This window comes from Rhincodon typus, chromosome 1, assembly GCF_021869965.1.
Source record: "Rhincodon typus isolate 14 chromosome 1, sRhiTyp1.1, whole genome shotgun sequence".
Taxonomy (NCBI): Eukaryota; Metazoa; Chordata; class Chondrichthyes; order Orectolobiformes; family Rhincodontidae; genus Rhincodon; species Rhincodon typus.
The window spans coordinates 29,633,776-29,657,080 of NC_063332.1; the positions used below are offsets into that span (position 1 = coordinate 29,633,776).

The 23,305-nt window shown below is 42.6% G+C and overlaps 2 protein-coding genes and 4 non-coding genes across 7 annotated transcripts in view; all 6 read right to left on the bottom strand.

Annotated features, from left to right (window-relative positions):
- The window catches only part of LOC109918212 (UPF0729 protein C18orf32 homolog), a 12,410-nt gene extending 7,323 nt beyond the window's left edge, over positions 1-5,087 (bottom strand). The window contains exon 1 of the mRNA XM_020518113.2: positions 4,953-5,087. The gene's annotated coding sequence lies outside the window, so the exon portion shown is untranslated. The remainder of the gene's footprint in view (positions 1-4,952) is intronic.
- Positions 5,088-12,411: 7,324 nt separating this feature from the next.
- On the bottom strand, positions 12,412-21,015 carry rpl17 (ribosomal protein L17). Of its 2 annotated transcripts, none has more exons than XM_048595798.1 (7): positions 20,973-21,015; positions 20,113-20,162; positions 19,989-20,029; positions 18,319-18,453; positions 17,384-17,482; positions 15,392-15,583; positions 12,412-12,514 (listed from the first exon to the last, which is right to left on the bottom strand). In XM_048595798.1, the coding sequence occupies exons 2-7, from the start codon at positions 20,150-20,152 to the stop codon at positions 12,467-12,469; spliced, it is 555 nt and encodes a 184-aa protein (XP_048451755.1). In that variant the 5' UTR covers positions 20,153-20,162; positions 20,973-21,015; the 3' UTR covers positions 12,412-12,466. The 2 variants fall into 2 exon arrangements, with proteins under 2 accessions (XP_048451755.1, XP_020373703.1); XM_020518114.2 differs by having other exon boundaries at positions 20,966-21,005.
- On the bottom strand, positions 12,713-12,780 carry LOC125484984. Its single transcript, XR_007263768.1, has one exon. It is a non-coding gene; the product is annotated as a small nucleolar RNA SNORD58 (small nucleolar RNA).
- LOC125484985 lies at positions 16,379-16,448 on the bottom strand. The gene has a single exon (XR_007263769.1). It is a non-coding gene; the product is annotated as a small nucleolar RNA SNORD58 (small nucleolar RNA).
- On the bottom strand, positions 17,745-17,812 carry LOC125484982. Its single transcript, XR_007263767.1, has one exon. It is a non-coding gene; the product is annotated as a small nucleolar RNA SNORD58 (small nucleolar RNA).
- LOC125484980 lies at positions 20,299-20,364 on the bottom strand. Its single transcript, XR_007263765.1, has one exon. It is a non-coding gene; the product is annotated as a small nucleolar RNA SNORD58 (small nucleolar RNA).
- Positions 21,016-23,305: the final 2,290 nt, after the last annotated feature.

The following is a 23,305-nucleotide window of genomic DNA, read 5'->3' on the forward strand; positions in this document are numbered from 1 at the left end:
CTTCCTGCTCCTATGATGCTGCTTGGCCTGCTGTGTTCATCCAGCTCTACACCTTGTTATCTCAGATTTTCCAGCATCTGCAGTTCCTACTATCTCTGATAGGTTTTTCTGACAAATCGACATGGATTCATAGGACATTAGACTCCAATTCCAGATATTTATTGAATTCAAATTTCACCATGTGCCATGACAGGATTCGAACCCACACCCCCAGAACATTACCTGGATGTCTGGATTAACAGTCCAGCGATTGCCTCCCTGAGGCAACATTGACAGCTGTTGTTAATGAAGCTGTAGCAGGGCACATTAGATAAGTTCAGGGTAATCAGGCACAGTTTTTCATTCATTCACAGGATGTGGGCATCACTGGCTAGACCAGCATTTATTGCCCACCTCTAACTGCCCAGGGGCAGTTAACAGTCAACCACATTACTGTGGATCTGCAGTCACATGTAGGCCAGGTAAGGATGACAGTTTCCTTCCCTAAAGGAAATTAATGAACCAGATGAGTTTTTTTATATTTGACAATGGTTTCACAATCATAATCTTAATTTCAGATTTTATTGAATTCGAATTCCACCAGCTGCCATGACAGGAACCAGGGCCCAGAGGACAATCATTGGGTCCCTGGATTAATACTCCACCACGATATAACACCACTAGGTCATTGCCACCCCACAGTCATAGTTTTGTGAAAGGGAAATCTATTGAAGTTGTTTTGAAGAATGCAAGGAATACAAGAGATAGGTCAGATGAGCTTTGTGCCTGAACAAATACATGGACTAAGATGTGGTAGCCATTACAGAAACTTGGTTTAGAGAAGGGCAGGACTGTCAGCTCAACATTCCAAGGCTTAGATGTTTCCAGCATGATAAAGAGGGGTGGGGGAATTTGCATTATTGGTTAAGGAGAATGCCACAGCTTTACTAAGAGAGGGCATCTTGGAAGATTCATCCAGTGAGGCTATATGGCTAGAACTCAAGAAAGGTGCAATCTACATATCGTTTCAAGAATCCCTCCTGAATGCACCCATCAAATTCTGCCCCACGTATGCACCTGGCACCAAGGGAGTCCCAGTGAATATTGGGGAAGTTAAAATTGCCCACCAACACAACCCTGGTGTTTTTACATCTATGAACTGCTTCCAAATCTGTTTCTCCAATTCCCACGGGCTATTCAAAGTTCTATAGTATAACTCCATACCTTTGTCATTCAGCCTACAGCTTCAACAATTGTGTAGGATACTTCAGTGGAACCATCCAAAAAGAGAGACTGAAGATATACCTTATGTTGCTTACATTTATACAAAGTTTTTTTTGGGATTATTTACTCATGATCTTCATAGATACTTTCCTGCATCAGTTTTCTGAAAAATGTATGTTATTTCAGCAATTTCAATGCCAGAATCTGGAATCCTAGATAATTTGACAGGCCACAACCTTCAAAAAGTTATTTAAATCTGCACATTCGGTTGAAATCCTGCATCCATCACCCCCCAAAGATCACTATCTGAAAAACAAGAGAGTTATTGGTATATGTGGAAGAACTATCAACTAACCTACCTCTCCACTACAGATAAAGAAATATTTGATAGTGGGTAGTCTAAAGTAGGGATTAGACTAGACGTGTATCAACTAACTGATCAACAGTTCTCTCTTGTTTACACATTTATACCATTCAAGCTAACAAGCATTGATTTTCAAATTTCTGTATGGGGACACTCTGCAATCACTGATAAACTTTTGGTAACCTACATCTTGGCTTCCAAGGAGTATTCATGCATTGTTGTATTTTTAAATTAACCTACAGGAAAGTCAACTTGAAATCTGAAGACACAGCAGAATCTAGTTGAAAAATCCCCCATGTCCTATATACTTTGGCAAGCTATCAATGTTTATTCCACTTACAATATGTGGCCCCTTCCTGTGCATATTGATAATTGCAATCACTGTGCAAGATGTTCAAAATACAATCCAATCATTATGATAGAATTAATGAGAACATAGAACGCAGAAAAAGACCATTTAACTCAAATACCTGTGATGTTAATAAATTCACAAGCTTATCCCCATTTCATTGCAGCCTGTCAGCAGTACTTTGTCCCCCTTTTTCCTCAAGTATGTTTTCAGTTTCCTTTCGAAATTAGCTAAACCACATATCCCAATCTTTACTTGTATTAAAAAGTTACAGTTTCTAATCACCAAGAAGAAAGCCTCCATATATCCTTATTGGATCTCAATTCTTATTTGTTGCCCCTAGTTTTGGATTCTTCCACAAATGCAAAGATTTCTGCATTTAGCCTGTCCAACACAACTTTAACGATCAGCTCTCCAAGTTCTATTCAAGAAAAAAAACACCCCAACAGCTGCAGTCTCAGTTCTGGAACCACTCTCTAATCTTTTGATCTCTCTCTAGTGCTTCTATGTTGTTTTTGTGAAATGGAGATCAGACTGTGCACAGTACTAGGAGGACAAGTTGTCCACAACTCCATAAAGACCAGTTTCTTCTGGAGTAGAGAAAGCCATTCAACCAACTGACTCTGTTCCACCACAGATCACAGTTGATCTGCGAATCCTCAAACCACTTCCTTTTCTTTTCCTTATAAACCTTGATTCCCTTCCTGATCAAAAAAACTCTCACTCTTAAACGTACTTATTGACACAGCCTCGACAATCCTGAGAAGAATTCTACTGATTCACTACTTTCAAAAAAGTTCCTCATCTGCGTGACCCCTTATTCTGAGATTATGCCCTCTGGTCTTAGGCTTTCCCAAATCTACCCTGTTAAGTCCCCTAGGAATCCTCTATGTTTTGATAAGGTTGCCTCTCATTCCTCTAAATTCCAATCAGTACAGACTCAACCTACCTCATAAGACAATCACTTCCATACCTGGTATCAGCCTAGTGAACCTTTTCTGGTCTGCCTTTATGCCTGTATCATTAAGAAAACATTCACAGTACACCAGATGAGGCTGAGGGGTGACCTTATGAGGTTTATAAAATCATGAGGGGCATGGACAGGGTGGAGAGCAAAGATCTTTTGCCTAGGGACAGGGGGTCCAAACCTTGAGGGCATAGATTTAAGGAGAGAGGGGAAAGATTTATAAAGGACTTGAAGGGTAACCTTTTCACTCAGATGGTGGTGTGTGTATGGACCAAGCTGCCAGCGGAAATGGTGGAGGCGGGTACAATTACAACATTTAAAAAGCATCTGGATGGGTATCTGAGATAGTAGGAACTGCAGATGCTGGAGAATCTGAGATAACAAAGTGTAGAGCTGGATGAACACAGCAGGCCAAGCAGCAGAGGGGAGCAGGAAGGCTGACGTTTCAGGCCTAGACCCTTCTACCTAGGCCTGAAACATCAGCCTTCCTGCTCCTCGGCCTGCTATGTTCATCCAGCTCTACACCTGGATGGGTATCTGAATGGGAAGGGTTGAGAGAGATGTGGGTTAAATGCTAGCAAATGGAACTAGGACAGATAGGGATGTTTGGTCCGTGCAGATTAGTTGGACCGAAGAGCCTGTTTCCATAGTGTATGACTCTGACAAAAGATGGTCGACTAGTGTCTTGTGCAGTTTTAGCAAAAACAGAGTCCGAGGACCTATTTTTGAATTCTATACTTTTAGAAACAAATTCCAGGGCTTTCATGGTTTTACTTTAGTTAAGCTGGAATTTTAAAATTTAATCTGTATTCTAGATCCATTTACTCTTCTACACCACAGGTAAGGTTTCTATAGATCATAGATAATTTATCCAGTTAATTTGCCACTTTACTGCCAAATCTACAAAATTTTCCAATTATTTATTGCATTGTGTTGTTTTTTTTTTAAAGCAATGCCATTCCACAATTTGTTATTGGGCTACATATTCCAAGATATAAACAGTGTAAACTATTACTAGTAGCCCCTACACTGATCCTCCTGGAACACCACTTTCTAGCTTTTATTAAATCTGGGAAACTATATTCCTACACTTTTTGTAGGAGAGATAGTAGGAACTGCAGATGCTGGAGAATCTGAGATAACAAGGTGTAGAGCTGGATGAACACAGCATCATAGGAGCCAGAAGGCTGACGTTTCGGGCCTAGACCCTTCATTTCTGATGAAGGGTCTAGGCCCAAAACGTCAGCCTTCCTGCTCGGCCTGCTGTGTTCATCCAGCTCTACACCTTGTTATCTCTTCCTACACTTTTTGATTAGTTTTCTCCCAATTCCAAAATTCCCTAACCTTGATCACCCAACATGCCCAGTCTCACTGAAAATCCTCAAATTCCTTCCCCCCCCCCCAAAGTATGACAACTCTCCGTTTCTGTAATCTCCTCCAGCTCCACAACTTTCCAAGGTACCTACACTTATCCGACTTCAGCATCCCAATTTTACTGTTCTTGGTGCCTATGCTTTCACCTATCAGGATACTAAAGTCTGAAATGCAGGCAAGGAGGTAGATGCGTGGTGACAATGTCATTAAACTATCGATCCAGACCCGCAGCGCTGTGCTTCGGACCACAGCAATGTGATGAACTCTTAAACAATTAGGGATCCGCAGCAAAAGCTGGCCTAGCCAGCGACGCCCACACATCCCCTTAAAGAATACAAGATATATACAAAGTGTTCTCTAACCCTCTGTCACCCTACGGCCTTATATGCCGCAGCCTCAAATTCTGCTGCATGAGGCCATTCGTGCCTAAAAATAAAAAACGTTGTAGCTTGTCCTCTCTGGCTCATTCAGTTTAGCGAAGGTGGCCATCGAAGCAGCAGTAAGCGCTGAAACTCCTGCTGTTCGGTGGTGGTGGTCGTTGTTGTTGTTGTCGTTGTCGTTGTTTCCCGGGCCTGCGAATAACCTGACGCCGCCACATACTATTTAAAAGGCAACAGCCAGTTCCTCACACCCTTCATTGAGGCTAGAGTGTTAAAGATAACCATTTACTATCCCACGGGAACGCGTTCACTCACCGACAACAGCTCCAAAGCCCGATAACCTTCCACGGGTCTCAGTCAACTACAAACGCCCCGGAGGCAGCAGCAAATTTGGGCCCCAGCTGACGTCCGTATCACAAGGTCAGCTTCTCCTCTCTGACTGGCTGCCTATGATCCAATCTGCCCCGTAACTGTCGCTTATTGGTCCTTCATCGGCCGGGGCCATAGGCCGCGTCCTGGTTGGTTGGTCTGTGAGGGCCACGCGCAATGATTGGTTGGTGGTCTGGATGACGTCATAGGTCCTCCGTGTCACAGAGACCGGTACCTCAGGTAACCAATCAGAAGTCCGTCAACTGAGATACCACGTGACGTCCTCGGGATGAGGCGGAGCGAGTGAACTTCATGGAAATGAGGGGAACTGATGATGGAACTGGAGCAGGGGTAAAAACCAGAGGCATGATGGAGCTGGATGAGGGTAACTAGGGACAATACTGGAGCTGAGGGAGAGAGGCGGGATTGTTGAAGTTAGGAGGGGAGAATGAGAATGATGGAGCTGGTGGAGAGAGAGCACCTTAAGGAGTGGTACAAGAGAATTGATGAAGCCGGCAGTTGGAGACTGGGGGAAATCATGGGGTTTTGGAAGGAAAACCAGATTGTTCAGCTAGATCATTAAACTTGGCATAATGCTGAGAAGTACTGTAATCTATACTCCATTTCTTTCACGTGTTCTAAAATAGCTACCAATAAATTGTGACCATTGTTCATAATGATCTACCTTGGGGATCAAATGAAGTGCTGTAAACTGATATTAAGTGTGTTCCGGCACCTCAGATTGGCTATAACACGGCTGACGAATAGGAGAATGCTACTTCTAAAATGTGAACTTGTGTTGGCTATAACAGGATTCCATTAGTGCATGGTGGAGTACACATTGACATCATATGATCATTTTGCATGTGATGTCAGTAAGGACGGCTTGTATGCAGTTTGGCGCAAGCTACTCCCCAGATTTTTTTCAAGGCTTTAAAACCTTTGATCCGTCAGAGGTGGTCCCAAGAATCAAAGAACATTGTGTAGTTCTTGCAAAGTAAGTTGGATTTGAAGAAGTGGAGAGTAAGGCTGTTGAAGAGCTGCTTGAGTCCCACTATGAAGACCTTTCTGCTGATCTACAACAACTTGTCACTGAGAGGGAAGTGGAAGCTGGAGATGAAGAAGAAGTAGCCCAGGGTGCAGCACTGCAAGAGCTTTCCACTTCTGTTTTGTCTTCTATCCTGAGAGAAATTGAGAAGCAGTTGCAGCTCTTAATGATTACAATGCAGAACGCAGCAGGGTAGCAGTTTGTGGAATAAGATCTTATTTGGCACCCTATGAACAGCTTCTTCATGAAAGAAGAAAAAGGGCAAAGCACCAAAAACTGGATGTCTTTTTTAAGCCAATTCCGAAGAAACAGTCAGAAAACAATTAACCACAGCCATCCACTTCTGGATTAACTATTTTTTGCCATAACCCTGCAAGCACAACTGCACCTGAAGGTGGTGATGGTGATAATGACCCTCAGACCTTGCATTAACAACAGAGCAACCTCAAAATCTCTTTCCCCCATCAAGAGATGTTGACTTTTTTTTCAAATAAGGTGTTAAATTTACTTTTATTTTATTATGAGATATCAATTAAACATTTATTCACACTGTGTTCTTTTTGTGTTAGGCTTTTCAATGATTTTTTTGGTGGTCTGCCTCGACTCCACTTTTCCCATAAACCCTGTTATTTCTATAGCGCAATTTTCTAAAATGTGATGTTGTGCAGGAATGCAACTATCATGTTATAGTGGAACCCCCTGTACTTTGTACTTGACAAACAGTAGGGCAGTCGGTAGTGAACAATGACAGTGTAGTCATTTCCATGGACATGAAAGAGATCGGATTTGATTTTGGACTAAGGGTGGGCAGGGACGTCATGTAGTATCAATGACTTCTTTTCCAATCTGACGAGACTTCTTATTTGCATATGTCCATAGGTGACATGTGAAGCTGTTGAAAAATATCTGATTGCAATGATTCGAATATGTTGACCTAAATTCCTTTAAAAATGCTTCCTTGGGAGCCGCCTAGATCATTCCCGAAAAGGCCAGTATGCTTTCATGTTTGGGATGGTGCTAAATTGAATCAGGTCATTATTGCTCAGTGGTCAATGGTTTTCTCCAAATCATCTCAAGTGGCTTATAGTCAGTCTTTATCATAAATCTTTTGCCAAATATATAGGTATGAAAGTGCACTACTCCAAAATTGAAGTGAACGTAGCCTGTTCACCAAGTTGAGTAGTTGTAATTAACTATAAACAGAGCTTTTGAAGCAAATGCAATCCGTTTTTTTTTTGTAGCATGCATGCTCTCATACATTTTTGTAAGACATCTGTCTCCAGGGTGGGTCTCCAGATTTTCTAAAGAAGGGTCCAGACCCGAAGCGTCACCTTTCCTGTTCCTGATGCTGCTTGGCCTGCTGTGTTCATCCAGCTCTACACCTTGTTGTCTCCAGGGTGGTTGTCTCACTAGGGTTGAAAAATGTGCAATTTGATGCTTCCGATAGTGACTGCTTCAGAGTCTGGAAACTGCACACATTAGATTTGCTATAATGTCTACTTCATAACTTGTGAAGTAAATGTGTTTTAAATAAACTGAGATTATCATTCCCCGATGAGTAATATTTAATAATGACTTTGAAACCATTATCGATTGTTCTAAAAACCTATCTGGTTTATAAAGTTATGAGGAGACATTACACAAATTAGGCTTGTTTTCTCAAGAATTTAGAAAGTTAAGGTGTGATCTCATCAAAGTCAAGGTAGTAGCAGGTTGGCGATCAGAGTCACACAGGTTGAAACAGTCCCTTAAGCTCAACTTGTCTATGCTGACCAGATTTCCTAAACTGAACTAGCCCCATTGCCTGTATTTGGCCCATAATCCTTCTAAACCTTTCCTTTCGATGTACCTGTCCAAATGTCTTTTAAATGTTGTAATTGTATTTGCCTCTACCACTTCCTCTGGCAGCTCATTCCATACACGCACCACCCTGTGTATGAAAGAGTTGCCCCTCAGGTTCCTTTTAAATCTTACACCTCTAACCTTAATCCTATGCCCTCTAGTTTTGGATTCTCCTAACCTGGGGGAAAGACCTTTGCTATTCACCTTATCTATGCCCCTCATGATTTTATAAATGTCTTAAGGTCACCCCTCAGCTTCCTATGCTCCAGGAAAAAGGTCCCAGCCTATGTTGCTTCTCCTTATAACTTAAACCCTCCAGTCTTGATAACATCCTTGTAACAGAGATAACATGGTGTAGAGCTGGATGAACACAGCAGGCCAAGCAGCATCAGAGGAGCAGGAAGGCTGACGTTTCGGGCCTAGACCCTTCTTCAGAAATGGGGGAGGGGAAGGGGGTTCTGAAATAAATAGGGAGAGAGGGGGAGGCGGAAAGAAGATGGATAGAGGAGAAGATAGGTGGAGAGGAGACAGACAGGTCAAAGAGGTGGGGATGGAGTCAGTAAAGGTGAGTGTAGGTAGGGAGGAGATAGGTCAGTCCAGGGAGGACAGACAGGTCAAGGGGGTGGGATGAGGTTAGTAGGTAGGAGATGGGGGTGTGGCTTGAGGTGGGAGGAGGGGATAGGTGGGAGGAAGGACAGGTTAGGGAGGCGGGGACGAGCTGGGCTGGTTTTGGGATGCGGTAGGGGGAGGGGAGATTTTGAAGCTTGTGAAATCCACATTGATACTATTGGGCTACAGGGTTCGCAAGCGAAATATGAGTTGCTGTTCCTGCAACCTTCGGGTAGCATCGTTGTGGCACTGCAGGAGGCCCAGGATGGACATGTCGTCTGAGGAATGGTAGGGGGAGTTGAAATGGTTCGCGACTGGGAGGTGCAGTTGTTTAGTGCAAACCGAGCGTAGGTGTTCTGCAAAGCGGTCCCCAAGCCTCCGCTTGGTTTCCCCGATGTAGAGGAGGCCATAACGGGAACAGCAGATGCAGTATACCACATTAGCAGATGTGCAGGTGAACATCTGCTTGATGTGGAAAGTCTTCTTGGGGCCTGGGATGGGGGTGAGGGGGGAGGTGTAGGGGCAGGTGTAGCACTTCCTGCGGTTGCAGGGAAAAGTACCGGGTGTGGTGGGGCAGGAGGGGAGTGTGGAGCGGACAAGGGAGTCCCGGAGAGAGTGGTCCCTCTGGAAAGCAGATAAGGATGGGGAGGGAAAAATGTCTTTGGTGGTGGGTCGGATTGCAGATGGCAAAAGTGTCGGAGGATGATGCATTGGATCCAGAGGTTGGTGGGGTGGTAGATGAGGACTAGGGGGATTCTGTTTTGGTTGTTATTGTGGGGAGGGGGTGTGAGGGATGAGTTGCGGGAAATGTGGGAGACACGGTCCAGGCCGTTTGTGAGGGATGAGTTGCGGGAAATGCGGACGACATGTCCATCCTGGGCCTCCTGCAGTGCCACAACGATGCTACCCGAAGGTTGCAGGAACAGCAACTCATATTCCACTTGGGAACCCTGCAGCCCAATGGTATTAATGTGGATTTCACAAGCTTCAAAATCTCCCCTCCCCCTACGGCATCCCAAAACCAGCCCAGCTCGTTCCTGCCTCCCTAACCTGTCCTTCCTCCCACCTATCCCCTCCTTCCACCTCAAGCCCCACCCCCACCTCCTACCTACTAACCTCATACCACCCCCTTGATCTGTCTGTCCTCCCTGGACTGACCTATCTCCTCCCTACCTCCCCACCTTTACTGGCTCCATCCCCGCCTCTTTGACCTGTCTGTCTCCTCTCCACCTACCTTCTCCTCTATCCATCTTCTATCCGCCTCCCCCTCTCTCCCTATTTATTTCAGAACCCCCTTCCCCTTCCCCTCCCCCATTTCTGAAGAAGGGTCCAGGCCCAAAACGTCAGCCTTCCTGCTCCTCTGATGCTGCTTGGCCTGCTGTGTTCATCCAGCTCTACACCTTGTTATTTCTGATTCTCCAGCATCTGCAGTTCCTACTATCTCTGATACAACATCCTTGCAACTTTGTTTTGGCACCCATTCCAATTTAACAACATTTTTCCCATATTTGGAATATTGCATACAAACCTCTCATACAGCCTTAGCATGAGTCCCAACACCTGTACTCAGTACTCTGGTCGATGAAGACAAGCGTGCCAAAAGCTTTCTTCACCATCCTGTCTGCCTGTGATGCCCCACTTTCATCTGCGCATCTATATCTCTTTTCTGACTACCACTAGCATGTGGCATTGAGAGTAATCCAGATTATTATCGATGAGGTCCTGCTTTTTTTAAACCTCCTCTCTCCCTATATTCATTGTGGAGGAACTCATCTCTTTTTCTACCTATATCATTGGTACCAATGGGTACAACAACCTCCAGCTATTCATGCTCCCTTTTGAGAATTTGCTGCAATAGTTCCGAGACATCCTTGACCGTGGCACCAAGGAGACAGCACACCATTCTGGAGTCTCAATTGTGGCTGCAGAAGTGCCTGTCTATGCCTTTGACTAGAGAGACCCATCACAATTACTCATTAGACTTTGCCATACCCTGCTATACAGCAGAGCCAGTCCTGGTGCCAAAAACCTGCCTGCTGCTGCTACTTTCCCTGAGAGGCTGTTCCCATCACCCATCCAGTAGTATCCAAAATGATATACTTTAAAAGTTTTGAGAAGATTTGTAGCTTGGGTTGTGGATGAGGTTGTAGACTTGCTCGTTAAGCCGGTGTGTTTGCTTGAAGACATTTTGTCACCTTGCTACGTAACAAAAACAAGGCACATAAATAACAAGTGGAACCAACACTTCACTGGAAGCACACTGATGATGTTACCTAGCAGGGTGACAAAACATCTGCAATCAAACACCAACTCAGCAAGCATGTCTACAACCTAAAACGGTATACATGTTTGAGAAGGGAATAGCCATGAGACTTCTGCACTACCTGTCTAACTGCCTATACCTGCGGCATGACCTCCTCCCTGAAACTACTTTCTATCACACCCTCCATCTCCAGTATGCTCCTCAGTGCATCCAACCAATCCATGCCACCTGAGAGGAGCTGCTGCTAGACACCCTTCCTGCAGTTACTAGAGTCAGTCAACTGCTCCGATCTCCCACAACAAACAGGAGCATAGCACTTCACTGACTGTCATCCCTGCTCCTTTAACAACTAGAGGACTTGGCGGCGGGGGAAAGGTGGGGATATGAAGGAGAGAGAGAGAGATCAAGCCAAAACTTAGAATAGCAACTAGGAGACCTTGATTGCAGCTTCCAATCCTGTTGAGACTCCAATAGCAACTGATGCTGAATTTCAAAGCTAAGTAACTGAAAACTGGAAATTCCGATCTGAGAAAGCTGGCCACGCCCATCCAGGCTGTTTCTACTGTTCCAGCTTCTTAAAAAAAAAGCCTCATGAGCTGTTTACTGGCATTCCAACCAGCTTCGTACTTCTGTATTAAAATCTTTCTTAAAAAAAGGACAAAATAATCTCACAAAGTCATAGCAAGATTACATCTTGTGGTTGGTTGGCTTTCCCTCCAAACTTTTCCTATTTGTGTACTTATCCAAATGTCTTTTGAATGTTGTAATTGTAGCCACATCCTCTGGATGTTCATTCCACACACGAACCACTCTTAAAAAAGTTGCCCCTCATGTCTTTTTTAGATCGTTCTCCTCTCACCTTAAAAATATGACCACTAGTCTTGAAATTCCCCATCCTAGCAAAAAGACCTGCCATTCACCTTTCTATATCCTTCATGACTTTTATATAAGCCTCTATAAAAGGTCACCCCTCAATCTCCTATACTCCACTGAAAAAGGTCCTAGCCTATCCATCCTTTCTTTATAACTCAACTCCACCATTCCTGACAACATCCTGGTAAATCTTTTCTGAACTCTTGGCAGCTTAATAATATCCTTCCTACAACAGGGTAACCATAATTGGACACAGTACTCCAGAAGAGGCCTCTATGTCCTGTACAACCTCAAAATGATGCCCCAACTCCAATACTCAAAAGTTCTGAGCAATGAAGGCAAGTATACTAAATGTCTTCTTAACCATCTTGCCTACATGTGATCCAGATGTCAAAGAATCATGTACCTGAACCCCTAGGTCTCTGTTTTACAATACTACCCAAGGCCCTACCTTTAATTTGCAAGTACTGCTCTTGTGCGCTACTGCATTTTAGTAAGACAAACATTTATCCAAATTAAACTTCACTTGCCATTTATCAGTCCATTGACCCAATTGATCAAGATCTCTTTGTAATCTTAGATAATCTTCTTTACTGTCCACCATGTACCAATTTTAGTGCCTTTTTTGCAATCCCACTGCCACTGCCACATCGTGCAAGTCCCCAGAATGCCTGCTAGAATCCCCATACCAACTATTTTCTCCTTCATGAGGCAGCATTGGACACACCCCCCACCCCAACGAGATGAACAGAATTGAACAAGCCGGAACAGTGGTTTCCAATAGTTTTATTTTATGTACAGAAGTTGCTGTTAAATGAGTAAAATCTAATCCCGAGCCATAAGCTTCTGCTTCTTCAGCTTCTTCTGGGAAACCTAAAAAAAAAGACAGACAAAATTAATAAGAAATTTCTTATACTCCTACGGAGAAATTAATACATCACTCAAAACAACTTAACACAAGGACTTGAGTAACTCCAACTACAGGCTGATAGCTGAAAACTGCTCATTTACTCCAAAGCAGCCCATTTTAGGTTGCACACTCCAAGAGAGTAGGAAATGGTGCTGAATGCAGTTGCTCAGTTTACAGTTATTTTTCATGGTTAATATCCAAAGGTGTCCTAAGATGATCATCACTGCAACCACATATTTCAGCAACCATTTCATGGTACATAAAAAGCTTCTCCACAAATTTATTGTTCATTTGTTTCAGATTTCCAGCACGAGTCCATTGTTTTATATTATGAAGCATATCAGCCTTGTACTTAAATGCAAATCATTTGAATTTGGACAATGAAAAACATGGAGCAGGAGTATGCACTTCAACTCTGAGCCTGCTCCAATATTTGATACGATCATATTTGATCTCACCCTGGTCTCAACTCCACTTTCCTGCCTGCTCTCCATGACCCTTCAACCCATTACTAATTTTAAAAAATCTATCTGCTCCTCACAAGTTACTGAATGTCCCAGCATCCAATGTACTGTGGGGTAGTGAATTCCCCCAGATTCACAACTCAAAAGTAATTTCTGATCTGTTTTACATCTATTATCCCTTATCCTAAAACTGTGCCCTCTCATTCTAGATTTCCCCACATAAGGAAACATCCTCCCTACATCCACTCTGTCACACCCTTTTAGCATCTTATATGCTTCAATTGTATGCCCTCTCCTCCTAGCATAGGCCTAAACCACTCAACCTATAAAACACCATCTTGAATCAATCCAGTGAATCGCCTCTAAACCGCCTCCAATACAACTACACCCCTCCTCAATGAAAGGGACCAAAATTGTATTCAAGACTTCAGGTGCAGTCTCATTAAGGCCTTGATACAGGTACAGCAACACTTCTCTACTTGTACTCTATTCCTTTAGGAATTAATGCCAAAACTCCGTTTGTTTTTCTTATTTCCTGCTGCACCTGTATACTAGCATGCCAAGATTCATTCAGTGACACCCAGATCCTTATATACTCAACCACTCCAAACATTTTCTCCATTCAGATAAGTTACCTTTCTATTCCTCTGACCAAAATCGCTAACCTCTCACATAATATCTTTTCCACATACAAGTCTTAATACAGATTGTAAACAGTTGGGGCCTCAAGGACCAAACCCTGTTACACTCCACTAGTTACACCTCACTAACCAGTAGAAGACCCAATTACCACACTCTGCTTTCTGTTGGTTAGCCAATCCTCTAAGAGTATAAATTACCCCAACCCCATAAGAATTTATGATGCAACTTATCAAACATTTTCTAGAAATCCAGACATGCCACATCGACAGAATTCCCGTTATCCACGAGTCTCATTACATCCTCAAATAACTCTACCAAATTAGTCAAACATAATTTACTCTTCATATAACCAAAGACTCGGATGGGATTGTATTTGGACCTCCCAACGAGATTTGTTATACTAACAGGATTGTAGTTTCTGACTTTCCAGCTCAGATCCAATAGCAATCAGATTCCCTACACTGTGGAAACAAGCCATTCAGTCCAATAAGTCCACACCGACTTTCCGAACAGCATCCCACCCTATCCCTGCATTTCCCATGGCTAATCCACCTAACCTATACACCCCTGGACACTATGGGCAATTTAGCACGGCCAATCCACCTAACCCACACATCTTTCGACTGTGGTTAAGAAACTGGAGAACCCAGAGGAAAACCATGCAGACACAGGGAGAATGTGCAAACTCCACACAGACAGTCGCCTGTGGCTGGAATTGAACCAGGGTCCCTGGTGCTGTAAGGCAGCAGTGCTAACCACTGAACCAACGTGCTGTATCTAAAGAAATTAAAAATTATCAAGAGTTTATAATCAGACTTGGCAAGCAGTAACTCAATGAGAAGAGGCCAAATGACTTATCATTCTTTCCATTATGTATGTAATCCTTGAATCATAAGCAAATATACTCAATTCCTTGTTTTATCCACTAAAGCAATTTTGAGGATCTTTATGCTGGATTCTGAGTTTTGCCATTCACTGGTTAAGAAGCAAATAACTACATCAAGACTTGGAGTTAAAACAAAATCTGCACCCATGTTGAAACCAACTTTGCTGAGAAAAAGAAACAGAAAACATTGGAAGGATTCAGCAGGTCAGGTAGCGTCGGTGTGGGGAAACCAAAATAAATTTTGTTTCAGGTCAATTCTGATAGAGTCATCAAGCTCACACACTAAACTCTGTTTCAGTTCAAGACTTGCCCTAACTGAGTATTTCCAGCATCGTCTGTTTTGCTGCTACTGTAACTTTGGGGCACATGCACTGGCCCCAGTACCACAGATAGCTGCCAGCAAGCAATTAAGAATATTAGAAGGATTTAATTTACAAATGCTTTAAATCAATTTAGGGGATATATAGGCCACTTCCGACATTGGGTACCAAAACCTCGCTGCCCTGCTCCATTTCAGTTTACCGTCCCTTGATCAAGAGGACAGACTAAGCAACCAAGGACGTAGAAAAAAAGGTAGTGCACTTTTACTCCGGTGCTAAAGTCACCGCGTGTTCCTCAGACATACAAATGTCAGTGGCATCATATACAAGGACAGAGCAGATGCCAACTTCTGGTTTCAGAGACACATTGATGATTTGCTTTATTATAATTTCAGACTTCCAGCTTCTTCAGCAATTTGGTTTTGTAGCTTGACGATGTGAATCAAGAGGATATAAAGTGTGCAAAGATCTAAAAGATCACAAGCTATTAGATATCTCCCCTCAATTCAGGAGAAAACAAGAGATCACCTTTTTCTTCTGAACAACTTCCTCCTCTGGTTTTGGAACAATCTGCTCCTTCTCAGTGAGGATCATTTCTATGTGGCATGGTGAGCTCATGTATGGGTTGATACGACCATGGGCACGGTAAGTCCGCCGGCGCATCTTAGGCGCCTTGTTCACTTGGATGTGCTCAATCACTAGAGAATCCACATCCAGACCCTAAAAAGAAACAAGTAATACTGTGAATAAATCACTATTTACATCCACACCCACTGTACTCACTGCAGTGGTCAAATTTCAATTCTGTAAACATCTAGTCTAATCACTTAATTGACTCACTTGTTATTCAATCAACAATAGTATATACAGTAACACAAATAGAAAGTGGAGAAACTCAGCAGGTCTGGCAGCATCTGTAAAGAGAAGCAGAATTAACATTGAGCCAAGTGACTACATATCTATCCCATTTTTACAACAATATTTCACATATTTCACTGCAAAATATGGCAGCACATCAGGCACTTTTTAAGAGTGTGCTAGGTTGAAAAAACACCATTTGACCAGCCACATTTAAAGTTAAACAAGTAATGATGCTATTAAAAGGTCATATAAAATTGTTAGAAAAAAATGTAATAGCCCATTTCATAGGGAATGTAGTGTTATTTCGACATGTTTCAGTGGCAGCACAAGATAGTAATTTCCTCACATTGATAGACTCTAAACAGTCGCACAATTGACATGAACTAAACTCTCACTTTGCCAACTGCGGTTATATTTTTGGCATAAATATGACTTTTTAAATCAGTTGACCTAATGCAGAAGTCGAAATACAACTACTTGCTCATTTCATCCTGACTACATGCATTAACGTCACCAGGTACCCCTTCCACAAATATATCATGGCTGCTGCAGTTATACTATCCACAGAACGACAGGCACAGGCCTATTTATCAGCACATTACACCAGTGACAGTGAGTTTTAAAATAATTATTCAAGGCAGAAATAAAGTTATGGTCACTCAGCATAGTACATCATTGTTTTCATGTATAATCCAAAGGTGTCCTAAGATTGTCATCATCGTAACCACATGTATTTTAAAACTATTTCAATGCAATATAGAAAAAAAGAATTTCCAAGTTACATATCAAAATCAATTAATAACCTAGCTGAAAGTTTAGTCTTCAGTTACTGTAAAAGCCACACTAAATATTCAGAACTTTCCTAAAGTACAGCACACACCTGACATGACAGTATGCATTTTAATGCAAGATACCCCCATCAGCCAATGCAATAGCACAGGAATGAGCTAAAATGGAGCCCAATACATTTTGCAAGCAAAGGAATATACATGGCTGAAGTCAGCACGATGGGATTTTTGTGAAATAAACTACAATGTCCACGAATGGAAGATACATTTTGTTAGACACAAACCTCCTCCCAGTGTGAAGCACAAGGAGCACCTAAGAACCCAGGGGCTGGAGTAGACTGACCCCATGGAAAGCAGCTTTCCTTAAAAGCAATGCAAATTGGTATGCAGCAGCACAGGTGCAGTCACCACACAAACTCCAAAATATTCAAAATCTCCCCTCCCCCTACCGCATCCCAAAACCAGCCCAGCTCGTCCCCGCCTCCCTAACCTGTTCTTCCTCCCACCTATCCCCTCCCTAACTCCCCACCTACACTCACCTTTACTGGCTCCATCCCCGCCTCCTCGACCTGTCTGTTTCCTCCCCACCTATCTTCTCCTCTATCCATCTTCTATCCGCCTCCCCCTCTCCTTATTTATTTCAGAACGCCCTTCCCCTCCCCCATTTCTGATGAAGGGTCTAGGCCCGAAACGTCAGCCTTTCTGCTCCTATGATGCTGCTTGGCCTGCTGTGTTCATCCAGCTCTGCACCTTGTTGTCTCGGATTCTCCAGCATCTGCAGTTCCTACTATCTCTGATTCAATAAAAAGTATACTTCCTCTCAAAGCTCCACTCATGAGTGTATCTTAAACATATATTTGCACACACTTACCTTGAGTTCAGCATTGCTCTCTGCATTTTTTAGCATGTGCAGCAAAAACTCTGCGCTCTTTTTAGGCCAACGACCTTGTGTCCATCGCCAGGCCTTAGCCTTCATATAAAAAAACACAACAGCAATCAATTCCACAATATACCTGAAGTAGACAAAAATGAAACATCTGCCTTTCACGAATAAATGGATATCAAGTCACAGCCTTGAATCACTATTCAATGTTTCTCAACCTAGAAGTCAGCAATAACTTTTAACAGAAAACGTAAGCACAGACTCCATTTGCAGGTCTGGCTTCAGAAGCTCACTTGGCATGTGACTTTTGTTTGTGAAGGGTTGATATTTCTATAAAGCCCAAAATGTGGAAGCTCAGAACATCATAATTGTTTTCATGACTACTCCAAAGGTGTCCTAAGATGGTCATCATTGCAAACCCAACATTCTGGGAAGTCAGAAGCGCAAAGCATTAAAAACAGAAAACTGTTGATGCTGGAAATCAGAAACAAAAATTGTTGGAGGAAACTCAGCAGGTCTGGCAGCTGAGAAAACAGAGTTAATGGTTGCGTCCATACGGATGAAGAGTCATCAGTTTTGAAATATTAACCATTTTCTCCCCACAGATATTGGCAGATTTGTTGAGTCTCTCCAGCAATTTCTGTTTTGTTTCAGAAACACAAAAAAAAAATCACAACATAGAGATTGATTTGCTCTTCTAATAGTAGTGCAATTTTCACTTTAAGCTGACAAACCAAACTTGCTGAAAATTACACCAGAGTGTCTCTATATAGAGACAGACATAATCAGTGCAAGAGAAGTTAGGAAAATTTATGTTCAAACCAGCAAGTTTCTTCAAAAGCTGGCTTTAAACGAAATAGATGGCTTATTGTGCATTTCATCCTCCTGAACATTTGACTCACTTTCTTAAACTTTTAACTCACTTGAGCACACCTGCCAACTCCACCATTGTAGCGTCGGAAAGGGACACACTGCCTCTTGATCACAACATCCTTCAGGAACTTTGTCGCCTTGCGGATATGCATGCCTTTGATCGTCTGGGCAGTCTCACGAGTATTCTAGGAACAGAATATCTTGGGCTACAGATCAACCAACTCTCTCCGTGTCATGATTTATCGGTATTTGGTCACTCAAGACAGTATTACTTCGTGGACATTACAGAAATGCATCAAGATAGTAATCACTAAGATCTTTCTGGGGATTTTAACACAGTAACCATTCTCTTCCCAGCAGATGAAACAACCATGCATAGTCAATATTTCTACTCCTGTGTTGACTGCTCTACTCAGCTGCCAAAAGGACACAAGTCAATTGCATAATGTACAGGAGACCAGACTGAGCATAGATAAATGGTCTCAATTTTTGAATGGAACAAAAAAAATCAGTAAATTAGAGGTGGCATAGCTTTATTTTCTATCGGACGAGTGTTGCTGGGAAGCTCAGCATTTGTTCAGAAAGGAGCAAAAGACTTGCTACTGTGTAATGGGGCATTGTAAATACTGTGTGCGTTTCTAATTCTAGGATGCGATCGATCCCATTGCCCATCAGAGACGGGGACAACTACAGAGAGTGCAGCAGAGATTCAGCAGCTAGTTCCGGGGAGGTGCAGCCACCCTATTAGACAGAACTAAGGAAACTGTGCCTGTATTCTCCAGTGTTTAGATGGATGAGTGTTGATTTCAAAGGACTTAAGATTTTTTAAGGGGACAGACAGTAGACACCAAAAATAGACATTGTAGAGTTCACAACCAGAAACCACATTCCTAGAATAAAAGGCAAACCATTCAGGGCTGAGATGTGGAACAACATCTTTATTCAGTGTGGTGAATCTTTTGCAATTCTCCAACCTAAAAGGCTGAGATTGATCGATTTTAAGTTAATGACATCAAGGATATGGGAATAGCATACCGATATAACAATCATGATCTAGAATGACAGTAGCTTGAATCACCAACTTCTGCTCCCATTTGACCTCGCAAACAAGGCAGTGAGGGGAAAGAACGGAGATTGCCCAGCTTTCCAAGTTTTAACCATATCAGTGAACCTGCTAGCTTTAATGTTAGCCCATAAACTATTAGATAAGTAAAATTCAATCTTACTCGACATGAACTCTAGGCTAGCAGAGCAGTAAATGAAAAATTTCTCAAAGAGTTTGCCTGACCCCAAGGGCCCCACAAAATTTTCAGGCAATATTAAACCCAAGGCAATAATAGGACAGAAAGGCAAAAATCTGATCAAAGTTTTTAGCAGTGCCTTTCAACAAAAATAAGGGATAAGTGGGTGGCTTGGAGAATCTTTGGAGCTAACTGTACAACTACCAACAGCAGAACTTTCCAACCAATGATTCTCAAGTAGCTATAAGGTACTGTAGACATAGAGATCGGAGTGGCCACGGGGGGTGGGGTTTGAAATCAAGGATGAGAACTTTCAATTAACCAGACAAGATAATGAAGCCCTGAATTATAAGGAGAACATTTTGATTTTAAATGCAATGCAACTACAAAATAAGCTGCAAATGTTCTCTCATTTGCATGCTGATATTTTTCCCTTAAACCTTATGAGCCAGAATTTCAGAGTAGTACTTAAGACTTACCTTGAAGTGTACTCGCAAGTTCGAGCCCCGTGCCTTGCATGCTGCAGAATAAAAGAGGGAGGTAAATCACTTAAGTTACAAGCAGAATAAAAGACAAGACATACAACAGAAGTAAACTACTTACATTTGGTGGGGTTCTCTGGGTCTAATGAATAGCGGACCATTTTCACAGAACTAGGAAGAAAAATAAAGCAGATTCAAATTCACTTAATCAAGTTAGACATTTAAATTATACACGATTGAAAGGAGTACTGCCCATGGAATTACTAACAGGAAATGGCATTGCCAATTCAGTAAAGGCCAACACGTGGAAGCTCAGAAAATGAAGTACTTTCATGATTAGTCCAAAGGTGTCCTAAGAAAGTCATCACTGCAACCACACTACACAATCCAGCAAGGTAAAAGTTAAAAACACATTTCATTGACGGAACACTCTCCACGGCCTAACACACGAGATAGACAGAAATCAGAGAACACTCAAATAGGACGAGCGCCTATTTAAACCATGATTATAAGCCAGGTTGTCGCAGTTCTTCCAACACAAACGCTGTGCCAATATTCTGGTTCAAGAGGCCACAGGCCCCCCGACTGTGGTCGGACCCGTGTGGGTTTAAAGCAGAAACCGGTCACCCCCAGCCCTGCTGCTTCCAAGGCTTATAGGAATGGCCCAGAAAAATATAAACTCGGAAGCATTAACACGAAGTGAACTCAAAGCAAAATATAAAATCTCCTGACATGAAGGTTTTTCACCGCGACTCCGTCCAGGCAGCCATTTTGTTGCGCGCTCGGGCTCTAGTTTTTTTAAACCAGCTCCATCTTTTACATTAAAAACGGATTCAAGTGATAATATCGTGCGGACACAGTTGTTTATCAATCTGTGTAACCATTATCAGTGGACATATAGAATGTGCGATTCGGATGTCTGAGATTAGCAGCGATTTGTTTACTGCCTTTCTCGCAGATCTCTCCTGCTTTACCTCTCACCTCCAACCGCCGGCAGGAAAAGAGAGAACCAGAGGCTCACGGGAACCCAAATCACAGAGTTCATATCGCGAGATTTCCCGCGTCACTACTCGTGAGATAGGACAGTGCGGAAGAGGCTCTTCAGTCCGTCATAGCTCTGTCTGTTATCAAACATCCGACACTTTGGAAACCACACAACAGACTTTGCTGTAAAAGATCTATGACGCAACCGACAGTCCCGTGTGCTATTTCGTTCAAATGTTCACCTAAATATTGCTTAAATGTTTTGAGAATTCCTGCCTCTACTACATTTTAAAACAATTATTTTCTGGTTTTAAAAGAAATCCTCAAATCCCCTCTAAAACTCCTCTTGCTCCCTGTCTTAAAAATTGTGCCTCTGATCATTGACCCCTCTACTAAGGGGAAACGGTTTCTCCTCATCTATCTATATCCTATTTACCCTCTCTGCCATTCATACCTCAACCAACGTCCCCCACCCCCAGCCTTCTCTGCTCTAAGGAAAACAACCCCAGCATATCTAGTCCCGTAGCTGATTCACTCCAGTCCAGGTAACATCCTGGTGAATCTCTTCTACACCATGTCTAGTGCAATCACATCCTTCCCATAATGTGGCAATCAGAACTGCAAGGCTGTACTCCAGCTGTGGCTCAACTAATGAAAAATACAGCTAAATCATAATCTGCTTGCTCTTGTGTTCGATGATTTGACTAATAAAGGCAAGTATCATATTTGCCTTGTTATTTATCTTGTCTATCTGACCTGCTGATTCAAGGTCTTTTCTTCAGCATAGGGGAGTCCAAAACTAGAGGGCATAGGTTTGAGGTGAGAGGGGAAAGATTTAAAAGGGACCTAAGAGGTAAGTTTTTAATGCAGAGGGTGGTGTATATATGGAATGAGCTGCCAGAGGAAGTGGTGTATCTGGTAGAATAACAACATTTAAAAGGGATCTGGATGGGTATTTGCATAGGAAGGGTTTAGAAGGATATGGGCCAAATGCTGGCAAATGGGACTAGATCAATTTAGCATATCTGGTCAGCATGGACGGGTTGGACTGAAGGTTCTGTTTGCATACTGTAGAACCCTATGACCCTGTAACAGCTTTCCTATAGAAGCAGGGAGACCAGAATTGAACACAGTATTCCAAACAGCCCTCACCAATGTTCTGTACATGACATTCCCAACTCCGAAACTTAATGTACTGACCAATAAAGGCAAGTGTACCAAACACCTTCTTCACTACCCTGTCTACCTGTGACTTTATGTTCCAGGAACTGTGAACCTGCATCCCAAGGTCTCTTTGTTTGTGAACAGTCCCCAGGACCCTAGCATTAAGTGTATAAGTCCTGCCCTGATTTGCCTTTACAAAATGCCAAATCTAAATTAAACTCTATCTGCCACTTCTCAGCCCATCAGCTCATTTGATCAAGCTCCTGTTGTACTCTGAGATAACCTTCTTGGCTGTCTACGACACCATCAATTTTGGTGTCATTTACAAACTTACTAACCATTCCTCCTGTATTCACATCCAAATCATTTATACAAATGACAAAAAGCAGTGGATCCAGCACCGATCCTTGCGGCACACCACTGGTCACAGTCCGAGAAACAACACTCCATCACCACCCTCTGTCTCTTACCTTCAAATCAATTTTGTATCTAAATGGCTAGCTTTCCCTGGATTCCATGTGATCTAACCTTGCTAAACAGTATACCATGCAGAACCTTGTTGAATGCCTAGCTGAAGTCCACATAGACAACACCACTCTGCCTTCATCAATTGTATTAGTCACTTTTTCAAAAAAACTCAAATAGGGCTCACCGATCTATAGCTCTCTGGATATTCCTTACCACCTTTCTTAAATAATGGCACCACATTAGCCACCCTCCAGTCTTCCAACACCTCACCTTGGCTGTTGATGATACAAGTATCCCAGCAAGGGGCCCAGCAATCACTTCCCTAGCATCCCACAAACTTCTGGGATACACCTGATCAGGTCCCAGGATTGATCCACCTTTATGCATTTTAGGATGTCCAGCACCTCCTTTGTAATATGGTCTCTTTTCAAGACATCACTATTTATTTCTCCAAGTTCTCTAGCTTTCATATCCTTCTCCACAGTAAATACTGATATGAAATACTCGTTTAGTATCTCACCATGTCCTGCGCTTCCACATAATAATGGCCTTGTTGATCTTTCCTGTTTACTGCTTCATCTCCATCTCTTTTTATCTTGAAGTAGACACTCCTGGGGTTAGACTGGTCTCCTCAATAAATAAAGAAACAAAGGTCATAGAACTGAAATTATAAAGACCTTAACCCCAAAAACCAAAGA